The sequence below is a fragment of the Erithacus rubecula genome (assembly GCF_903797595.1).
Source record: "Erithacus rubecula genome assembly, chromosome: 4".
Taxonomy (NCBI): domain Eukaryota; kingdom Metazoa; phylum Chordata; class Aves; order Passeriformes; family Muscicapidae; genus Erithacus; species Erithacus rubecula.
Window position 1 is genome coordinate 18,563,770 of NC_136686.1, and position 20,395 is coordinate 18,584,164.

General features: G+C 43.9%; 1 protein-coding gene across 3 annotated transcripts in view; it reads left to right on the plus strand.

Annotated features, from left to right (window-relative positions):
• Positions 1-20,005, plus strand: part of ABTB3 (ankyrin repeat and BTB domain containing 3) — a 178,093-nt gene extending 158,088 nt beyond the window's left edge. For 2 of the 3 annotated variants that reach the window (XM_079303619.1, XM_079303617.1), the window contains exons 12-17: positions 9,370-9,475; positions 10,230-10,332; positions 12,081-12,162; positions 13,086-13,154; positions 16,070-16,183; positions 18,581-20,005. In XM_079303619.1, the coding sequence (XP_079159745.1) occupies positions 9,370-9,475; positions 10,230-10,332; positions 12,081-12,162; positions 13,086-13,154; positions 16,070-16,183; positions 18,581-18,790 (684 nt within the window). In that variant the 3' untranslated portion in view covers positions 18,791-20,005. The remainder of the gene's footprint in view (positions 1-9,369; positions 9,476-10,229; positions 10,333-12,080; positions 12,163-13,085; positions 13,155-16,069; positions 16,184-18,580) is intronic. The other variant, XM_079303618.1, reaches the window with a different exon arrangement.
• The last annotated feature ends 390 nt before the right edge of the window (positions 20,006-20,395 follow it).

Here is a 20,395-nt window from a genome sequence, read left to right on the forward strand (position 1 = left end):
GCTGTGGAGAGAGGAGTTTGATTTGCCCACACGGACATCCTTTCCCCTGTGGGCTGGAAACTTTGAGAGAGATTATGACTCTTGCTAAACATCACAGGCTGGCCCAGTACATTTCCTTAATGAGTTTTTCAGGGCAAAAAGTATAAAATAAGCGACTAGGAAGCAGAGAGCCACTTAGCAGCTCTTGTCTGATGTAAAACAAGATGTCCCATTTGCTACATATTGTGATGCTCAGTATATTTTAATTGCATGGCAACTTGCACCTAGTAGAAATGGCATTTTGAGTTCCTATAAATAGTTCCAGCTATCCCATAATCTCAGAACAATTTGCTAATATTAATGAGTTGAGACATGGAAGAAGATCTTATCCTTTACCAACAGGGAAACTGAGGTAATTAAACAGGCAGATTTTCAGTGTCTCATGGAGTGACAGTCCCAGTCTCAGAGGCTGTGATAACCTGGATAAGCTAAACACCAATTCATAGTTTTGAGTAATTTGGCCAGAGAAGCTCCCCACAAATCACATGGAAACATAAGGGCAAGTCTCAGGGTAGGAAACAAACTTTCTGCCCCTTCCTTCTACTTTGCACTGTCATATGAAATGTTCTTGCAGGTTCCCAGGCCATGCAAAAGAAAGGCCAAATGCTACAGATATGAAAATATCAAAGAAAATGTAACCAATACCTACAAGAACAGTGTCAGATATGAGAAATTCCTTCTGTCTGATGGATAGTGTATAACATGGCTGTTTCTAGAGGATACAGATGTGAAGATTTATGTGGGAGCTCTGCCAGCACTGGTGCTGGTGACCTGTAGGGTGGCAGGGTAGAACTCCATTCCCATCTATGTACCAGGATGCTGACAGTAGAAACAAAAGTAAAATTTGCTGAAGTCCTGATGCTGTAACACAGAACAGCAACAAAAATCAGTGAGTCAGGCAAAACTGGCTGAGCTAAAGTCCCTGGGTTTATTGCCTTTCTTCAAGCTGTGAAGTAAGTGGGGGAGAACAGTGTATATGTTGCACATGGGTCGTTCACTACTGCACTGAAGCCCTGGAGGAAGTCTTCCAAAAGCACAGATGAAGGTTTGATACCTAGCTCCTGGTGGCTTCCACTGGGATGGAGCTCTTTCATTTCCTTTCATCCCTTTAAATGTCTTACATCAGCTGCACCATTGAGAATTGCATGGGGAGTGGGGAAGTAGCAGTATTTCCATGCTGCTGAGGCAGACCTGGTAGAACAGAGAATCACTCTGCAGTTGCTCCCTCCGTGTCTCTTGCAGTGACTTTGGGTCTTTACCAAATTAAAGACCAGGGTCAAGGTATTCTGGAAAAAGCAACATCTGTGGCAAAGACATGGAGAGCTCAGTTTAAGGCACCTCTCCTAAGAGCAAGAGAAACCCAAAGCAGAAAAGCTCCAACACTCAAAATGTTGATGGCACATGGTGGTTTTGAGACACTGCATGGGTAGGAAAGGCACTGCCATTTAGGGATGGATTCAGTCTCTTTGGAAGACAAGCACACAAACACAAACTGGTAGAAGTGGTTTGGACAGGGCTGTGTGAGGCAGAAGCCAGAGTCACTTCTGGGAGTGAGTAGCCCTGAGCTAAACTTTATCTGCTGTGTAGAACAGAGTCAAACCCCTCAAAATTGAAGTGATGATGGAGATCTTGTTATGGAAGAATGATAGGAAGATACCAACAGGCAGGAAGTCAGTTGTATCTGTGTTGTGCTCTTCATGGCCTGGGGAAAATTCCCCAAACTCCTGACTGAAAACTTTCCTTTCCCTCCAGCTGAGGTTGATGTTTGCATTGCCCAAGCTTGACTCTGAGCTGGATTGCCCACCTGCCCTATGTCAGAGGACCATATTTACCTGAGGAGCCCCCCTTCCAACTAAAGGCTTTTGCAAGAGCTGTGTGGGGGCTGCATCCAGGTCCAAGGGCTTGTAGTGCCTGAGGTGAGGCTTGCAGGTCAGCTCTTCTGTTTTTGCAGAGATTCTCTTAAGGATAATACGCTGAATGTACAGAGATGTTTCTGTGTCCTCTGTCTGCGAAAATCCTGGAGCTGTTCAGTTTGATCTTGACATTTCCACAAGCTGAAAAGAGACTCAAACCCACAGCCTTGGAAGTTAAATACATCTGGCCTTTGGAGGAGGTTAGGTTTAGGTTTCCACTCTAGGGCTCTGTTGTAAGACTGAATTGTCATTAAATCACCCAGCTCCATCCATGTAGGTGAGCCAGCACCATTGCCAGTTGTATGAGGTCAGGAGCCAGTTTCATCCACTCCTTTTTCTGCCTACAGCAATTTACATCAGCTTGTCCTTGGCCTATTTTTCAGAGAAAATACACAATCTTTTAATTCCAAATAATCTCTCTTACAGCTTTCTCCCTTTCCCCTGTAGGACAAGTAAGGAGCTTGTTGCAATTTCTTTGGATCCTGTGTGGCCATGCATTGCTGAAGTGCATGTGTGAGTCCACACGTGCATTGAGCACATGAAGTGTTGTCTGAAGCCCTTAGAGGTGCTTGACACCAGGAGAACTTGGCTTAGGACTGTAAGTGCTCCTGCTAGTGTATTGTCTAAGACTAAATCAGCTTGAGAAGTCATGGCAGTGATCCTTCACTGCCATACCTTCATTGCATTCTGCAGCTCTCTCTTCGTTCTCCCCATCCATTTCTGTCAGTGACAACATATTTATTTTATTGAGTTTATTTTGATATTTAGCCCATTAGTGATGTGTTGGACAGCTGGGCTTGTTGAAAGATGCAGGAAACTACTTTGCAAAGATGTTTCCTCAGGATTTAAAATTCCTGCAGCTTTACAACCTTTACAAATGCACCTACAGGCAGCTGAAGAAATGTGCAGGAGGCTCTTTTGGGAGGTTGAGCTGTTTGAATAACAGCCATCAGTCTGGTGTTGACAGTTACCAAGAATAAATAGCAATTCAGAACAATAACCAGTTTTAAAATTCAAAAAAGATTCAGGCATGTGGGTATATTGAGAAATCTAGCCTATGTGGTTTAAAAGCTAAAGTACTCTTTCAGCAGTAAATTCTCCATTTGTAAACCTAAATCTCTTAAAAGGAAAGTTTTTGGGTGGTTTTTTTTTAAAATACATCTTTTCAGAAATAGCCTCTGTCACAGATGCACTAACTGCACTACTGAAAAAGCATTTTCATGTCTCCGTGAAACAGAAGGCAACAGGAAAGACTGAAACATCTGCTTGTTGTGTTCCAAGAAAACTGTCAGAAGCTGAAGCTTGAGATGAGCATTCTCTTTTTCTGTTTCTGGGGTTTTTCTGGATTTAATTCCTCTAAAACAAATGTTTGGAAAGGTTCCTTGAAAAATGTCAACAGACTCAGCTCATGTATCTGTTCTGCCAAGTCCAGGCAGGGTGGTCAGCAAAAATCAGTATTTCCCCAATGTCTGCATGTGACCTAGAAAGTGGCACTGGAAGACAAAGAAGCTAGAAAATTCCACTTTTTTCCATTGCTTCACGGTGGGCTGAAATGAATGTTTCAGATGAGCTTGAGTGAAGCTGTATTTTGTTGTGCAAAGCCAGACTGCCCTGTTCTGCAGGAAGGGCTAAGGGTGGAGAGGAGAGGTGAACTCTGCATAGCACTGGGGCAGGCACTCTGTCATAATCGTGTCCCAAGGGAAAGTCTTCCCCTGGGAGAGTGCTGGGCATGTTTCTCTTACCTGGAAACCATCAGGAAAGACTCCTCTTTGTCTTGTTGAACTGCTTTTCAACAGAAAACTGAGGATTTATTGTAACGAAATGTTTCCCTAGGATATTTATTTCCCACATAATATTTTACCTTTCTTGAAAAAATTAACACCTGAAAATTGAATAATTTGGCTGATGACTGAAATACTTCAGCTGAAGAAGACTGTGGAGAGACAGACACACCAAAACCTGCACTAAAAATAAAGCTGAAGACATCCCAGGATGCCAAAGGGTCTGCTTATGGATTCCATGGAGTGGCTAAATGCCCTTGTGTGTGTCATCCAGTGCCCAGCCAGCACGCAGTGATCAGTCTTTTGGCTGGGACTTGCTGTGATTTTGTTAGTCAGGTTTCACTGTTCTCAAGCAGCTGGAGTGATCTGTAGCATTGCCCATTGTCACTTGTGGCACTTCTGTGTCTGCACAGTTCCGAGTCAGCCGGACCCAGGTTATCCACACATGCACATCCTGCATTCTGCGCGTGAGATGCGAGCGCCAGGTACCGAGTGGCATGTGCATAACACTGTTAACTCCATCCTGTGCTTTCATAACACATTCAGCTTGCTACTTACTAACACAGGTTTGATTTTGTTCCTGCCCTCTGCTACCTTCTGAAATGTTCCCCTGCCAGAGGCAGGAGCCGTTTCTTCATTTACAATAAATAAATGCCGTGGCTGTGACACCTGCCCTTTTCTGGGCTCTCACCCAGGGATTAGACTGTGCCCGTGGATCTGAGCTTTTTACATACAATGCACAGCTGTGATATAAAGAGCCTTTTGAAAAGGATGCTTGGCAGCTTTCCCAGAAGCAACGGAAGGGTCCATTTGTGCCTTACCTGTGATTAATTCTTTTCCGTTTGAGCTTGCAGTGGAGGAGCTTGAGCCCAGCACTAACAAAACCCATTTTGTTGAACAGTTCACTGCCTCTAACTGTAACTCCAACCTCTGGGACTTCCCTCCTTTTCCAACTGTTGACTAATATTAATTATGTGTGTGCTGCCTAACCATCTAGGAGTGACCATTTGAAGTGGCATTTATTTAGTTTTGAGGCATTTGGTGAAGGTGAATTAAGAGGATGGTAGCAGGACCACCTGTGCAAGGGTGGAGATGATTCTGAGATGGCAAAGAAGGTCTCAGAGTTTGACTGTTCAGGGATGGGGGGCAGCAAAAAGCCCTCTCCGTTACTTCACTCTTCATCATCTCTTTCTGGGAAAAGGGAACATAAATAGAGGACTAAGTCAAGGGTATCCCAGCATATCATGGATGACTCCTCAATGGGCTCGGGGTATCCTGAGACTACCACTGCTGGAACAGCTGCTGGGGACTGTGTGTGAGATGGGTGACTGGAAACAGCACTTCTGCCACTCTGCATTGAACTGAGTGTCAGGGTCCCCTGAGCATCCTCAGGACCAGAGAGAGAAGATATCTTTGCCAGTGCCCCTGTTCTCTGAGCAGTGCGGTTTCTCAGCTTGCTGGGGAGATGTGTATTAACAGGCAGACACCGAGCCCAGAAGAATAAGTGTTACTTTTTCTGCCTTAATGTGGTGAGCTTTTGGTTTTTGAGCTATGTGGTAGAGGAATTTGAGGGCTTGGCAGACTTAGCTTAAAACAGCATTAATGGAGCTGAGCTGGTGGGAGTAGGATCAGTAGAAGAAAAACCCAAAATACTGCTTGGGATTTCAGAGATAAAGAAAAGAAGCCTGACTTGTTACCACTGTAGAGGGCAGCCACCTGGAGGTGGTAGGGTCTCTGCAGGCTGGTAAGAGCTAAGCAGTGGGGTTTGAGCAGTCTGCAGCACGTATTTTACCCTTCAGAGTCTGGGGCATAGGCATGTGTCTTGCACAGGTACTGGAGAATATTGGCTGTGTATTTCCCAGTTGTGACCAGTACCTTGTAGGAGCACTTCCCAGAATGGCTATGCTGCATTGTCCGTGTAACCTGGAGTAGAGCAAGCTCTCCTGGGGTATGTGCTGAAGCCTAGAGGAGACTTCCCTGAATTCTGCCACAGACCTTTGTCAGATGGACATTCAGGAAAAAATATCCCTGCACTTCCCACCCAGGTCTTCACCTCTGCTCGCATCAATCAACGAGGCATCTCTGGTCCAACAACTTGAAAGCCTCCAGCTTTGCTTCAAAAGAATTTATGAATTCCCCTCACAGTTCAAGTGCATTCAGCAGGACTGGGGAATTCCTTTAGATCTCTGCTGAAGAATGCTTTTAAGTCAGGGGACCGCTGGTATCTACAAAGCAAAGTTGCATGCTCACCAACCAGCTCTCTGCTGGAAGCACCGTCTCCCTCAGAAGACTTGCTGTTCTTCCCTGTTCCCTCTTGCCTATCTGTAAACTCCCCCATGGCTAGGTAAATATTTTTATTACATTCTGTGCCAAGCTTTCTTCCCCCTCCCACAGGAGAAGATGTGGTCGGCTCCCTTTGAGTGCAAATGAACGCCCGTGTCTAAAAGGAGGCTGGCCTTGCTCCAGGTGTCAGCCTCACACATCCTGGCACAATGTTTTCCAACATCAAACTGGAGCAAGAAATCAAACTTTGGTTTGCTCCTCCAGTGTTAATCTTGCCGCCCACAACTGCTGCAGTGAGCTCTTGCAGCTGGGCTTGCACAGTTAGGTTGATAGGATGAAAGGATAAACAGAATTATCCATCTTGGTGCTTAAATGGGAGCTTCTGAGCACCTCAGTGTGGGCACTGTGGGAAGGTGAAGGTTGAATAGGCTGAAGTATTGTGAACTAATGTCCTCCTGTCTCCCAGAGCAGTGCTTGCACCCCAGATCATGGACTTCTGCAGCTGTTCCCAGTGACTTCACAGGCAGCCCAAGTCTTCCAGGAGCAGAATTTGGCTAAAAAAACCAATTTTCCCCCAGCCATCCCATTGCAGATAAAGTATCCCTTTTCCCTCTCCTGTTTCTGCCTGGTTTATTGGTCAAAGTCAGCAGAGGCACTGTGGGGAGCAGACCCAGGGCCACAGCTCTGTGAGCTTGGCTCTGTGCTGGGGGTGTGGGAAGCAAACTTGGTGTGCTGTAATTCCTTACCAATCCCCTCCCTTGCTGCTGTTTGTTAGCAATGACTCCGGATCAGCACATACTTCAGCTTTCTTGCTGAGCACATTTTTTGGCCTTTGGATGGCATGAGATGTAAGTATTTAATGTTATCAACAGAAGCCAAAGATCTACAGCCTCCTGTCTGCCAAATGAGGTCAGTGGAGGTCTGAAGCCATTGTCTGTCTGAAGGCCCTGCTTTCTTTGATGTGTCCATACTAAGGTCTCTTTTTTCTTTGTCCCATGTCTGTTCCATGTCTTTCAAGCATCTCTCATGTGAATATATCACATTTTGAACTAATTAGAGCTTAGTTTACACCATTTTTTCCACAGGCTTTTGGGCGAAGTGGTTTTAATGGGCTAATATCTGCACTCCACAGAGTTGGTGACCCAGGGAGCTGGCAGCACCTTGCCCCTGTAGGCAGGCTCCCTTGGGATTGTCTGCAGGCCAACTGGTTCTTTGCGTTGGTGGGATGTGCTAGTAGGGATCCCCTTCTCCCACTTGGGTGGCCGAGTTTGTCCTGCCCATCCCTGTTCTCGGTGCAGCTGGGTGTCCTGGTCCATGGTGCTGTGCTTCAGTCTGGTGAGCTGGGCCTCCACTCCTAACAAGGCACTGCAAAGTCCATACCCAGATTTTCCATCAGCACATTCCCACAGACACCCTGGAAGGAGGAGATTCATGGTCTTTATTGCTGCCTGTGTGTGTTTTTAAAGAGCTATTGCATAGGCACAGCTGTGGCTGGGGCTGGTGAGTTCATGGAACCCATTAAAACCTCAGTGACACAGACAGGACCTGTGCCCCCTGGCAGATTGGGGAGGGGGCTAACAGGAGCTCTCCTCTTATCCATTGCAGGTAAATCTCAGCATTGTTTCCCCTCTCCAGCAGCTTCCCTCTGCTCTAACCATGGAATCGTCCCCATCTTCTGTTGTATTTCCTGGCTTCCATCATGTGCCAGGTCCAGCCGGGAGTGCCCTGCTGGTGATCGGGTCCCGCGGGTGTGCTCCTCCCTGGCTGACTCAGCCATCCCCGGCGCTTCGGCACAGCCCTTCCCAGCAGAGGAGAAATGGCTCTTTCTGCCCTGCCTGTCTAAAGCTTTCCCTCCCGGCCCTCCTGGCAGCTGAGTCACTTCCTTCTTTAAATCTGGCCTTAAATCTTCCTTGTCTCTTTAGCCCGTGATTCACTCCCTTTGTGCAGGCTTTGGGGAGGATGCTGAGCAGTGGGATGCTCCTGGGGTGAGACTCCCTCCTTGTCCTGGAGCCACAGCAGTGAGCCCCTCTCCCAGGGCCCTGTGCCTGCTGAAAGGTGTCTCAGAATGAATGTTTCTCTTATCTTAGCCTTCCTTTCAGTGCTAGGAGCCAGCTCCTGCCCGCAGGCCAGTGTGTGTAATTTCCTTTGACATCAGCATGTGCCTGTGAGGGAACAGCTCTACCCCTTCCCACCCTGTTTGATTAGATTCAGCAAGAGAGTCATTACAGCATCTCTGCCACTCCTCCTTGTCACTCGTGGGATTTAAGGAGCACTTCTAAAACGTGCTCAGAGAAAGGAAAGCTTCAATTTCTGCTTCTAAAGCCTGAAGATATTTTTAGTATAACAACTACACTCCTCAAATTTTTGTGCTGTGGGTTTGAGGTTTTTTTTTTTTTTTTCCCTTACCTGCTTATTTCCTTGGCCTTTGACCCTCTTATGTCATAGTGTCTTATCATTTCACAGTTTCCTGGTTAACTACCAGCCAGCAGGGTAGTTAAAAGATGTCACCCTGAACTAACAGTGTGGCACTGCTGAAATTGTCCAGACTTGCTCCAGTTATCAGCAAAGTGTGGGGTTAAATTTGCCAAAACTTTTAAATCCCACTTTTATCTGGGACTTGGGTAGTTAAGCATTAAATCCATTTCACTACCCTTGCTTATCCTAGGCATACAAATACTCAGGGTGCTTAGAGAGCATCCTGTGTGTATGCCTTGCCCCAGAGCTGGGGCAGAAAGGGGCAAGGCTGGGGACAGTCCTGGTTCTGTAAGGGTCTGTTGGCTTCCACAGCACAGTGGTGCCCACACTGGTGCCAGAGGTGTAAGAGCACGTTAATGAAACATTTGGGATTTAATGAATGGCTGATTCTGGTGCCTCAGTCACTCTGTCAGGGAAGGGTCTGTTTGTGAGACTGCTGCAGTTAAAAATGTGTGCAGGCTGTGCAGCTGCATCTGTCTGTAGCTTGAGTTTTCTAAAACATGACCAGTGACCATTTTCTAAAGAGCAAAAAAAAAGTCATTTTCCAGTACAGTAAGTCTGCAAATAAAATGAAACCACTGTTGTAAAGGAACTTTGCTTTTGCAGAGAGGGACTGGGCTATGGAATTTTTTAGGCAAAGAAGACTTGTCATCCAAGAAGAAGACTTCTTCATTTAAAATAATTTGCACAGGAGACATAGCAATCAAGTAAATGAGAGCTGGGGTTTCTAACAAACGCTAATAATTGTGAGCTCTTATTTTTAATAAAGCTTCAGCAATCACATTTTTCACCTTCAAAACAGGCAGCTGTTGAGAACAACGTAACATGTCCTTTGCATACTGATCTTACCCTGTATGTACTTGTTTTCTTTTGTGTAGAACGAGGTGATCAGTCAGCAGCTCTCTGTCATTTTCACTCATTGCTATGGACCCTACCCAATTCCAAAGCTGGTGGAAATTAAGCGCAAGCAGACCTCCCGCCTGGGTAAGTGTGACTGAAGATCCCTTTGGCTGTTGCTGGCCAGGTGCTTCGGAGGGACACGAGTCAGAAAAATCTCAATTTGAAAGACAGAATTAGAAGAAGGAAGGGCCCCAAACTTAGCCTGACCTAAAACTCCCACTGACACCAGGAAAGTCATCAGGTGCATTGGAGTGGGGCTGTAGATCTGCAGAGATTTGTCTGTGTTGCTAATTAGGCTGGGATCCAAGCCTTGGGGCTGGAGCCAGGTGTATGTCTCGGTCTCAAACCTCCCTGCCTGGCTGCAGGTGATGCTGCACCGGCACAGCCCTCCCAGCTCGGTCAGCAGAGCCCAGGGCATTTTCAGGGGACTGAGAAAAGACCCAAGCAATTTTCCAGGACCCTCTTCCTCTTGACATAGGCTTCCTCAGGTAGGGAGAGTGGCCTAGTAGAGTATGAATGAGCATGGGCCCCCCCAGGATGAGCTGAGCTGCAGTTTGCTCTGGGTAGCAGAGCTGGGAGGCTGTGCCACTGTCACACGGCGGGGATGGGACTGTCATTTCAGCAAAGGCTGTCACGGAATTCAGAGCTTTGAGTTCCCTTTGTCTGAACTCCATGGGGTTGTCTGTTCAAAACAGCTTTATGGGCTTTACTCACTAAAAACAATATCCTTCTACTCTGTTGCCTTCTTTTGTCAAAACAGGGAAGTATTCAGTATGCTCCTGACCTCTTCCAAATTAAAGTTATTGACTTATTTGTTTCCTTCTTTTTGTGATTCTAGATCCTCATTTTCTTAACAATAAAGAGATGTCAGATGTCACATTTCTGGTGGAGGGAAGACCATTTTATGCACATCGAGTTTTGCTATTTACTGCATCACCAAGGTAAAATATAGATACATCTTTGGTTTTAAACAAAAATAGAGTTTGATTTTGTGGGTTTGTGGGGATTTTTTGTTTGTTTTGCTGTTCCAGTTTTTTGAGGGCTAGTGGCCCAATCTTCAAGTTTTTCTTAACCAGAACCATCCCACAGCCTTTTTCTAGTTGATCTGCCAGACATTTAACAAGTGCTCCTGTCTGTAGATGTTGATCCAGTGAATGATCCATGCCTCTGCCTTCATTCCACTGAGGCACATTGGCATGGTGCTCATTACTGCACCCAGTTCTCAACCATACATGAGTCGTGATATTTTGATTCTTAATAATTTATCTTTTGAATGGTTAAACCCTGCCTTGCATCAGTTTCAGCAGTCCCCAGGGAAAATAAGTGACTATCACACAATTCATTGACAGCATTTGACAACTTTTAAATAAAATAAAATAGCTGTGAAACATACCATACTGTACCCAAAGGCAGTATTTATAGTCTGTTTCCTGTGCTCAGAAAGCTGAATGTGGGTTACCTAGCTGAACCCAACCCAAGAGTTATTCACAAACATTGTTTGTATGCAGCTATATAACTCAAGGTGTGCTTTGAAACAAATCTTGCTGGCCCTTCATAACAGGTTATTTTGAGGTGTGGCAAGGTCAAAGCACTGAGTTTGGATCATTTAAGCAATACAGGAATTGATGCTAGTCGAGCTGCCAACAAACAGCACAGAGTAAAGAGGTTTGCATAAAGTAGCTGCAGTACCTGACCCTGCCTTCCATTAAGAAATGGATATTGGGGTTTAGAGCTTCTTGGTAGATGTACAAATCCATTCCAAAATCCAGCTTTAAGCCTAGTAAATTGTGTTCATAATAGAGTTTGGCACTATTGAAAACACTAATGTGATCTGTATTTTAATTAACAAGATACAGTCATAATATGGGAAAGGTTATCATCCAGCAAATGCTGGTCTTGATAGATAAGCCAAGCTTTGAACTACTGCTGGAAGGTCAGATGAATTATAAAAGAGAGGAAGTGCAAGGGTGGATGTTTCTGGCAGCACATTTCCCATTTTCACCTTCTGATCCATGGGAATACCTGATTTTGAGAAGCAGATTGTTATGTATGTATACATCTCACATAAGTCTGCCATTATTAACTAAAAATATGTGGGTTTTTGTCCTGAAACTCATATCTGAATTTTGGGTTTTGATAATCAGAGAACAGCAACCTATCCAGTTTTCTCTTCTGCCTCTTCTTACACAATCATACTGAGTGTGCATAGGAGCATTAAAAGTCTTGGTGTCATTTTTAGTATTTAGTTCCAGAACATTTTTTTAAACCAGCATAATGGACATAAGCCAAAATTTCTCGCCTTCAAGAAAGGAAAATGTTCAGGTTTTAAATGTTGAAGATCTTCATGAAAGATCATGTTGCCTTCAAGAAAAAAAAAATTGGTTCTGTAATATCTGCATCATTACAGAATCTGAATTTTGGATGTACATTTTATTCTGTTGTTATATTGGAGATAATTTTTCAAAAATTTCAAATTGAAATCTTCTCCAGAGAGGCTTTTTCCTTTTGGCTTGAATTTCTATGTTAGTGTTTAAATCTTGATGCTTTTTGGTGACAAATATATTCATTTCAGTATACTGTTTCTGCAAGAGTTGATGCTGTTTTTCCACTGCACTTCTGTACTGTTTTTGCTGCATTTTTCCACAGAGATAATTGGGCTGGTATTTCAATTTTGCTTCTTTGTGTTTAGGTTTAAAGCATTGCTGTCTAGCAAGCCCTCATCTGATAGTACTTGTATTGAGATCAACTATGTGAAGTACCCCATCTTTCAGGTACAGTCCTCACTCTGAATTTGAATGGAACTTGTAAGAGAAACATTCATGCCCTGTCCAAATTAATACCTATGTATTTGATAAACCAGAGCTGGTTCCACAAGCACAGGCTGTCTGTTTGAGCAGAGTGCTATTGATTGCAAATACAGCAGCATGCATTTCACTGACATGGGCTGTGCACACAAAGCACTGCCTGTCAGCTAAGGCATTTCTTTCTGCAGTTGGGTCTTTCTGAATTTAATGGGCAGGTTTGGAAGAGACACACTTCATTCCCTTCCTCAGCAGTGTGCTCCAATCAATTTTTTGCCATGAAAAGGCAGAGCTTGCTCTCTGTACCTGTGGCATGTACATGGATATGATTCCCTTGCTTGGAGCTGGAGCTCAGGCAGCTCCATGTATCAACTGTTCCTGCTGCACATAATTCCCAGCTGCCTGCAATGCCTGGGCTCCCTGCAGAGGGATCTTAGCTGGCTTGTATTACACTGCAGAGCTCCTCCACCTCTTTGTCATCCATGCATGCCCACACACAGCTGGATGAAGTGGCCTTTGCCAGGGAAGGAATAAGGGAATAAACATTATGTATGCTGTGTTTGGCTGAATCAGTGATGTACTTAACAGACTGGAAAATACATTGAAAATTCAAAATGAGTTAATCAGTTTCCTGCAAACTCCTGTTTGGAGCTTACCAGGAAATCCAGACAATTTGAGGGTGAGGGTTGAGACATTAGAGTACCTGTGAGAAGGAAACACTGAATTTTCAGAGAGAGAATAACCAAATATATCTTTGAAGTCAGGAGGCTTGGGCCATTTTTACCTGCAAATCCATGGTGGTGTTAGGAGAGCCTTGGGTATTGCCTGTACTGTTCCCTGTTCCTCTATGTCTTGGATTGGTTTTTATAAATGCTCCTTTTGTTTTATTACAGCTGGTTATGCAGTATCTTTATTATGGAGGTGCAGAGTCACTCCTGATTAAAAATAATGAAATTATGGAGGTAAGAGGCATTTATTTAATTGCAGTGGGAATGATGCTGACTGATCTGTGTACATTCACCTGAGGGCACGTGGCCATTGGGCAAGGCCTGAGCACTCCTGTGAGAGCCAGCAGTGCCTCTCCTGGAGTACCCAGGCTCTCTGCAGTCCTGCAGGAGACTGGCAGACTTTGCAAATACCTACTTAGAAGCAAAGCTGGTGTTACCAAAATGTGGAACCAATTTTCAGCAACTGAGTGTTCCATCCTCCCTATCTCAGCAGCATTAAAAACATCCCATTTGGTTCCTCACATGGGAGAAGTCTTGGGCATGTGCTGGGCTTTAACCATGAGAGAAGTTCACTGGAGACACAGTTCAGTTCAATTTCAAGCATGTGACTCTCAAGTTTTATTAATAAAACCATAATCTTCTCCCTGAAATACAGAGACTTCTTTACCACTTTCTCACTGGGTGTAAAACATCCAGATGCTGTTGTTGCCTTTTGCAAAAGCCAAACCAAGCCAGCTGGAGCTGACTGAACCTTCAGTGTAGCCACACAACCACAACCTTGTGGATGTGAAGTCATCCCCTTCCAAATACTGTGTGCCATCATTGTCAGCTGTGATCAGCAAAACCACTCCAACTATACAGAACCTAAGATACATTGAGCAAATTCTAGATAGTCAATCAGGGAGTTTTCAGGCAGCCAAAAGGAATGCAGGTCAGTAAATACTAAATTCAGAGCTCCTTAAACAGCTGGTAATCACCAGTGTCTGCCACCACGATCACGGGCTCATAGAATATCTCAAGTTGGAAGAGACCTATAAGGATCAAGTCCAGCTCCCTGTGTAAAGCTAAACCACATCACTCAGAGAGTTGTGCAGATGTGCCTTGAACTCTGGCAGGCTCAGTGCCATGAGCACTTCCCTGGGAGTCTGTTCAGTGGCTGACCACCCTTTCAGTGGAGAGCCTGTTCCTCATGGCCAATCTGCACTTCCCCTGGTGCAGCTACTTTCCATTTCCTCATGTCCTGTCACTGTTCCACTGTTGCCTGTGTTATTTTACCCCTGTAACACTGCAGCCTCTGGCAGCCAGAGGATGGAACTGGTCAGGAATGAAATTGCCCCTCTCTAGTGCAGGCAGTGGATTTTTATGTAAGCATAACATTGACTTCTTGAGCTGTATAGGAAAAGCTCACTAATTCTCTATTTCACTCAAGAGTTTTGAAAGACCACCTGAATTTCTAACCTTTTCTGAAATGGAGAATCTTAGACTAGGCAGTGCTGTGACTTTATAGAGCTGTGTGTGTTATCACCTAGGCTGTTAAAAAGCTGCAATTCAGCTGGCAGCTTGCTCTACTTTTGTGACATCTCAAAACTTCTGAGACTCCAGAATGTATGACTGATTGATTGATCTCTTGATAACAGATCTGGCCATGGTTCCTCACAGTTTAAAGTAATTACAAACCAGCACATGACTGCTTGAGCCACAGAGGCAGCTGGATTAGGATTTGGCTTTATCTTTCAAAACTGCATTTAGTAACTTGCCTTATTACAAATATGATAACAAGAAGCACCAGAAATACTCCACAGAAATCTTAGCTGCAATTCATAATTGAGGCCAGCTGGCTGCTATCACATCAGCACTGCAGATTTCCAGCACTTGGATTTATTTATGGGATTAAAGTAGATCTTGAGCAGACTGCATAGAAGAAGTCAGAATAATGTCATGGAAGTTTCAGGGTTTTGTTTGTTCCCCAGTGCAGCATGAGAGCTCCTTTGGGATGCACAGGTTAGCTTTTTGTTATGAGTCCCAGATAATGAGGGCTGTGTAAAAGGCTGAATACCTGAATAAGTGCTATTTAAACACGTGAACAGCTTGGCCTAAGGTCTGGCTGTGTTACAGCAAGGTGTCAAGCAGTGAGGAGCTCCAACCTGCTTTCTAAGGCAGAGCAGAGAGCCAGAGCCAGTGACCTACCATGGAAAGACAGGAAATGAAATTATTTTTCCCTGCTCTAAAAGAACAGAAAAGGAGCAATAGAGGAAATCTTAACACTGCTGAAATCAGTGGGAGAACTCAAAATTCAAGCCATTTTCACCCCCCAGGCATGCAGAGATGCCAAGGCAGTGCCAGGGTAGGCAGTATAGCTGTAGGGGGATGCAGGGCCAGAGAGGGAGGTCAGTGCTGGTGTCAGGAGAGCTGTGGTAGAGCAGTGACAGACACATGGCACTCACAGGAAGGCTGGCTAGGCATTAGCTGGTTCCCACCTCTGTGCACTCGTTCCTTGGAGTGACAGGGACCCCAGACAGTGTTCCAGTGCTCCTGGCCTGGACATCCCCTTCCAGCTGCACACAAGCTAGGACAAGGAGCATGTGGAGATCTGATTCTGTTCCCTTGAGCCTGCTGAGGTGGCAGATTTGAGGTTTATTGTCTCTCTAGATTAAGACTGCCCAGGATGGTCATCATCGTTTGGTTTGAATTCTTCTATACTCTTGATCCTGACCTTTCTGCTGACCTCACCACATCCAGCCCAGGTGCTCTGTTCCAATGAAATCTTAGGGAACAGCTGAAATGAACCAGAACTTTGGGTTTTGGGGATATATTTGCAGGTCCCTTACTGCAGAGTCGTGTTTGCAAAATGACAGAATATTCTTCAAGCCGCTGTTTCCTTTTTCTCCTGGTCCCATTCCAAAGTCAGCATACTGACCTGAGCAGGCTTTGGTGTTCTCTGTGTATAGATTCCCATTGTGTGATTTAGAAGGGACTGCAGAGGGTTAAAACAACCAAGCAATCTTCTCATTCTGATTTTTTTCTCAGTACTTTCATGCTAACTGAGAAGTGGCAGAGAAAAAAAATATAATGAAACAGTAAAGAAGCAAGCTCTGATTCTGTATCACTCAGCAGTTTTTGACTATTTTTTCCTTTTGTTTTTTTTTTAGCTTCTCTCTGCTGCTAAATTTTTCCAGCTTGAAGCTTTACAACGACACTGTGAGATCATTTGTGCAAAAAGCATTAATACAGAAAACTGTGTGGATATTTATAATCATGCCAAGGTAAAAATAACTGCATATGCTTGCATGTTGTGTGTCTGTCATCATTCTCATAGGTCAGTTTTATAATAAGTAGTTATATGTATATCTCATATGCTTAGTAGGTTTGTTGCATGTTTAAGATTTGTCATGCATTTACTGGGGCTGACTGATTAATAGTTACCTGGTATAGTGACAGTCCAAAATTAGGTAGTCTAAGTCCAAGGTGGCAGCTTCTCTGCCCCTCCACTGAGTGGTTCCAACTCAATTTGAGTGTACCACTGTGTGGGAGGTCTGTTCCTTATTTATGGCAACACAAACTGCTGAGCTGATTCTACAGGAATCACTAAGTGAAGTAGGCATCTCTGTTTTCACCTTCCAAGATGCATTTTCCCATTTCCATTACCTGTTTCTTCCTGCCTGAAGCCCAGTGGGGTGATACACTCAATGCTGGTGACACCTTGTCAATATATAAAAAGCCACATTGTGGAAGTGCAATGGCTCAGAGCCCTGCAAGGATGGTAATGAGAATTTTATGTCTTGGAGAGTTTCTTATTGGAATCAAATTATACACTTAGCTTGTGAGGTTGCCTAAGTCATTAGACACAAAATCATGGCATTTCTTGTCCTAGCAAACCTATTTTCACGCATTGGTGGAGGTGGTTACCACATTGATTAGTTTCAGTTTTTTCCCTGCTCATGTGTAGTAGTTAGATTTTCACTTGGAAGATGGAAATGACACACAAATAAATGCAGTGAAATAGTCTTCAAGCATTTCTTGAGATTTTTTCTCTAACTTGCATGGTCTATATAAAAGATAAGCTAATGCATTGTGGCATGGAGGTTTGATTGAACAGAGTAATCCTGCAGAGTGCTCCAAACCCCTGCAGATCTGACCTCCATTCCCATCATCAGTATTTCCTACAGAGAGTAGTAATGTGAGGTCTTCATGTACAGATAACATGCAATCAATGCTTGAAATAGCACGAAAGTCCACCTATAAAAATAAGCAGTATCTGTAGATCCATTTAATGTGAAAGGGAAAAAATTACAGCGCAGGAATTGTTTCAAAAATACTTGATTGGTCTTCTAGTTCATGTGCAAACTTCTGAATTTGTATTGCTGTCAGTAAAAATAATAATTTTGCTTTAAAAACATGTTTTCCTTGAATTGTGAAATGGGGCTGTTATTTACATCCTGATTGAAGAAGATTCTTACATGCTGGGTCTTAACAAACCTGGTGGCTAAATCCAGCTCCTGGTTTACCTGTAAGAGCCCCAGCCTGCAAGTTATTTGTGCTGCACCTCCCAATGGAAGCAGTGGCTATGGGGTAACTGGGTGGGTTTTACAGCCAGAGTCATGTTGGCACTGCTGTGGGTAGGGCATTGCAGCAATAGCCAACCTGGCTGTGCATGAATCTTTCACTTCTGGAATTAGTTGTGTTAGAAGAGACCCTTAAGGATCATCTAGTTAGAACCATGGTCAGGGGCACCTTTCTTGACCTTGTTGCTTTGCAAGCTCATCTGCACCTGCAGGACCTGCCCTGCCTTTCCAGAGGGGCATGTGTGAGCAGGTTGGCACAGAGACCCATGGAGCACAGCCTTGGTCATCAAGATTGGGAGAAGGATACAGTTTGGTGGATGGTCCCTCCCAGGGCCAGGAGTTGGACTCAGTGATCCTTGTGGGTCCCTTCCAACTCAGCGTATTCTGTGATGCTGTAATGTGGATTTGGTCATACTTAAAAGTTGACTGAAGAGTACTGATATCATTAATATCCCTATAGGCTTTCCATTTTTAAAATTGCAATCATAGAATTGTAGAATACCAGTTTGGAAGGGACTTCAAGGATTATCTGGTCCCATCTTTCCTTGCAAAAATACCAAGTGCCCCAGCACCCTGTCCAGCTGAATCTTAAAGAGTCCAGTGCTGGGATATCCACCTCTGCCCTGAGGAGATTTTTTCAATGGCTGATAATTTCCATTTCTCCTCAATTGAAATTTTGCATGTCAGCTTTCTGCAGTCATATATCCCATCCTTGCTAAGGACAGCTTTCATGAAACATGGTCTGTAATGTTTCCCCAAACTTACAGTTTTAGGGTGTAATTCCAGTGTGAAATCATGGGTCTGGTAAACTCTGTGGTAAAGCTCCCATCAATTTCCAAGGGAGCAAAGCTTCAGCCTGTGGAATTTTGTTTCCCCAACAGCCAGGGTTTTTAAGATAGAATTGTTATGAAAATCATCAGTATAAAATGCTGTTTTATTAACTTCTTCCTTTTCACACATTCATATCTGTAAGTAAGCAATTTTAAACTGTGCCTATCTAAAAGGCTTAGCTTGTTTGTTTGTGTGCAGCTCTTACACTGTATTTGCTGCCTGGGTTTTATCAGAATGGTTATCTTTCTCTAATTTCACTTCTTGTAGTTCCTCGGCGTCACAGAACTATCTGCCTATTGTGAAGGCTACTTTCTAAAAAACATGATGGTCCTCATTGAAAATGAAGCTTTCAAACAGTTGTTGTATGACAAGAATGGAGAAACATCTGGTCAGAATGTACTAGAGGACTTACAGAGGACGTTGGCCACAAGAATTCAGTCAATTCATTTGTCTTCTTCGAAGGGCTCCGTTGTATAAAGCTGAGGAAGATGGTAACCCTCTAATCAAAGACCCTGCAAGTTAAGTCTGCTGTTGCTGACTGCTCAAACCTGTTGCAGTTGCTTAAATGACTACAAAAAAAAAGAAAATGTAAAAAATTCTACATTGCATCCAAATGGTTCTGTTTCAGCCAAAGGTGCTGCGCTGGGGCTGTGTCCCCACCTGGATGGGAAAATACAGAAACCAACTTCTCCCTGGTTTTGAGCAAGCTGGGTACCACAGCATCTGGTGAATTGCCCTTGCACTCACATTCTGAACACGAGCCTGTTCGTGGAGCTTGATGCCAACAAAAGCCAGAACTCACATCAGTGAACAGCAGAAGTCCCTGCCTGAAGGGTAGTGCTGGGGAACACCTGAATTGACCAATTAATCATTTAAGTCAGATTTGTTCCAGTGTTACACAGTTAAGAACTATATCTATCCCAGAGTCCATTATCTCGTGCATTTAAGAAATGTAAGAACTGTTATTGCTGTCCAGCAAAGATCAGCTGTGTTAGAGAGTGGGTAAGACTGTTAGAGTTGAGGAAATATACTGGCAGATTTTTAGGGGTGGGAACTTTTTAAACTGTTCATAAAAAATAATGGGGTGGCCTTGTAGTTTAAAACCTATTTCTTAAGCTTAAAATTTCATTTTCAACAGAGCTGTGTTTGAGAATCTATGTAACATGTTTTGGTTTTTTAAATGGTAAAATGTACATTGTGTAAACACACATATGATCAAGTTTTGCTTGTATTCTTTCCTAGGGTGGTATAATCTTGCCTAAGAGGCTGTGGTTACACCAAAGAGGCACATTACCCAGACTGTCTCTAATACAGTAGTTGGGGGGGCAGGAGAACTGCATGCTACATGTGATTTGGGGTTGAAACCAGTGACAAACTCAACAGACATGCGTTTGCATGGTAACTGTACCTGTGAAATGTTACATCCGTGCTTCGTTTTGCCAAGACAAATGAGATGTTACTTCTTGTCAGACTTCATTTGTGAAATTAGCTTATTTTTTTATCTGGTGTGATTGGCTGCAATATGATACCCCTGGAGCTCCTTCTCAAGATGCTGATTTCTGTTTGTTGCAGTGAAGAGATAATAACAGATCTTTACTTTAGTGATGTGTGGATGTTTTGCTACTGGCCGGAGATTGTGTCTGAGTTAGACTTTTTAAAATTATAATTAAATATGTACAATAGAATGATTTCTCACTGTATCCTGAGAATGTATAGGTAATCTACAATGCAGGGCTTGGGTGGGGTGGGGGGTGTGATTTAAATGTCAAAGCTGTGTTTATTTTGCAGCGAGACAAATCTGCTATGTTCCACAAGATTCTGGATGTCCTCTCTCTGAAAACCACAGTAAGAAGCAGGCAAAGATGTTGCCTTCTGCATGGCAAAGTGACATTCATGTATTTATTTTCTAGCGTGCCATTCTAGGGAATTTAGAAGTTTGCCTGTTAACCTCTTTTCCCTCTGTTGAAGCATCTACATCAGGTGCCCTTCCCTGTTCCAGCTTAGCTATCAAGACAGTAGGAAGCTGTTTTATGACTCTGAGGTATAAATCCTCCTTTGTGCTTGGTCTTCTAAAGCCTCTAC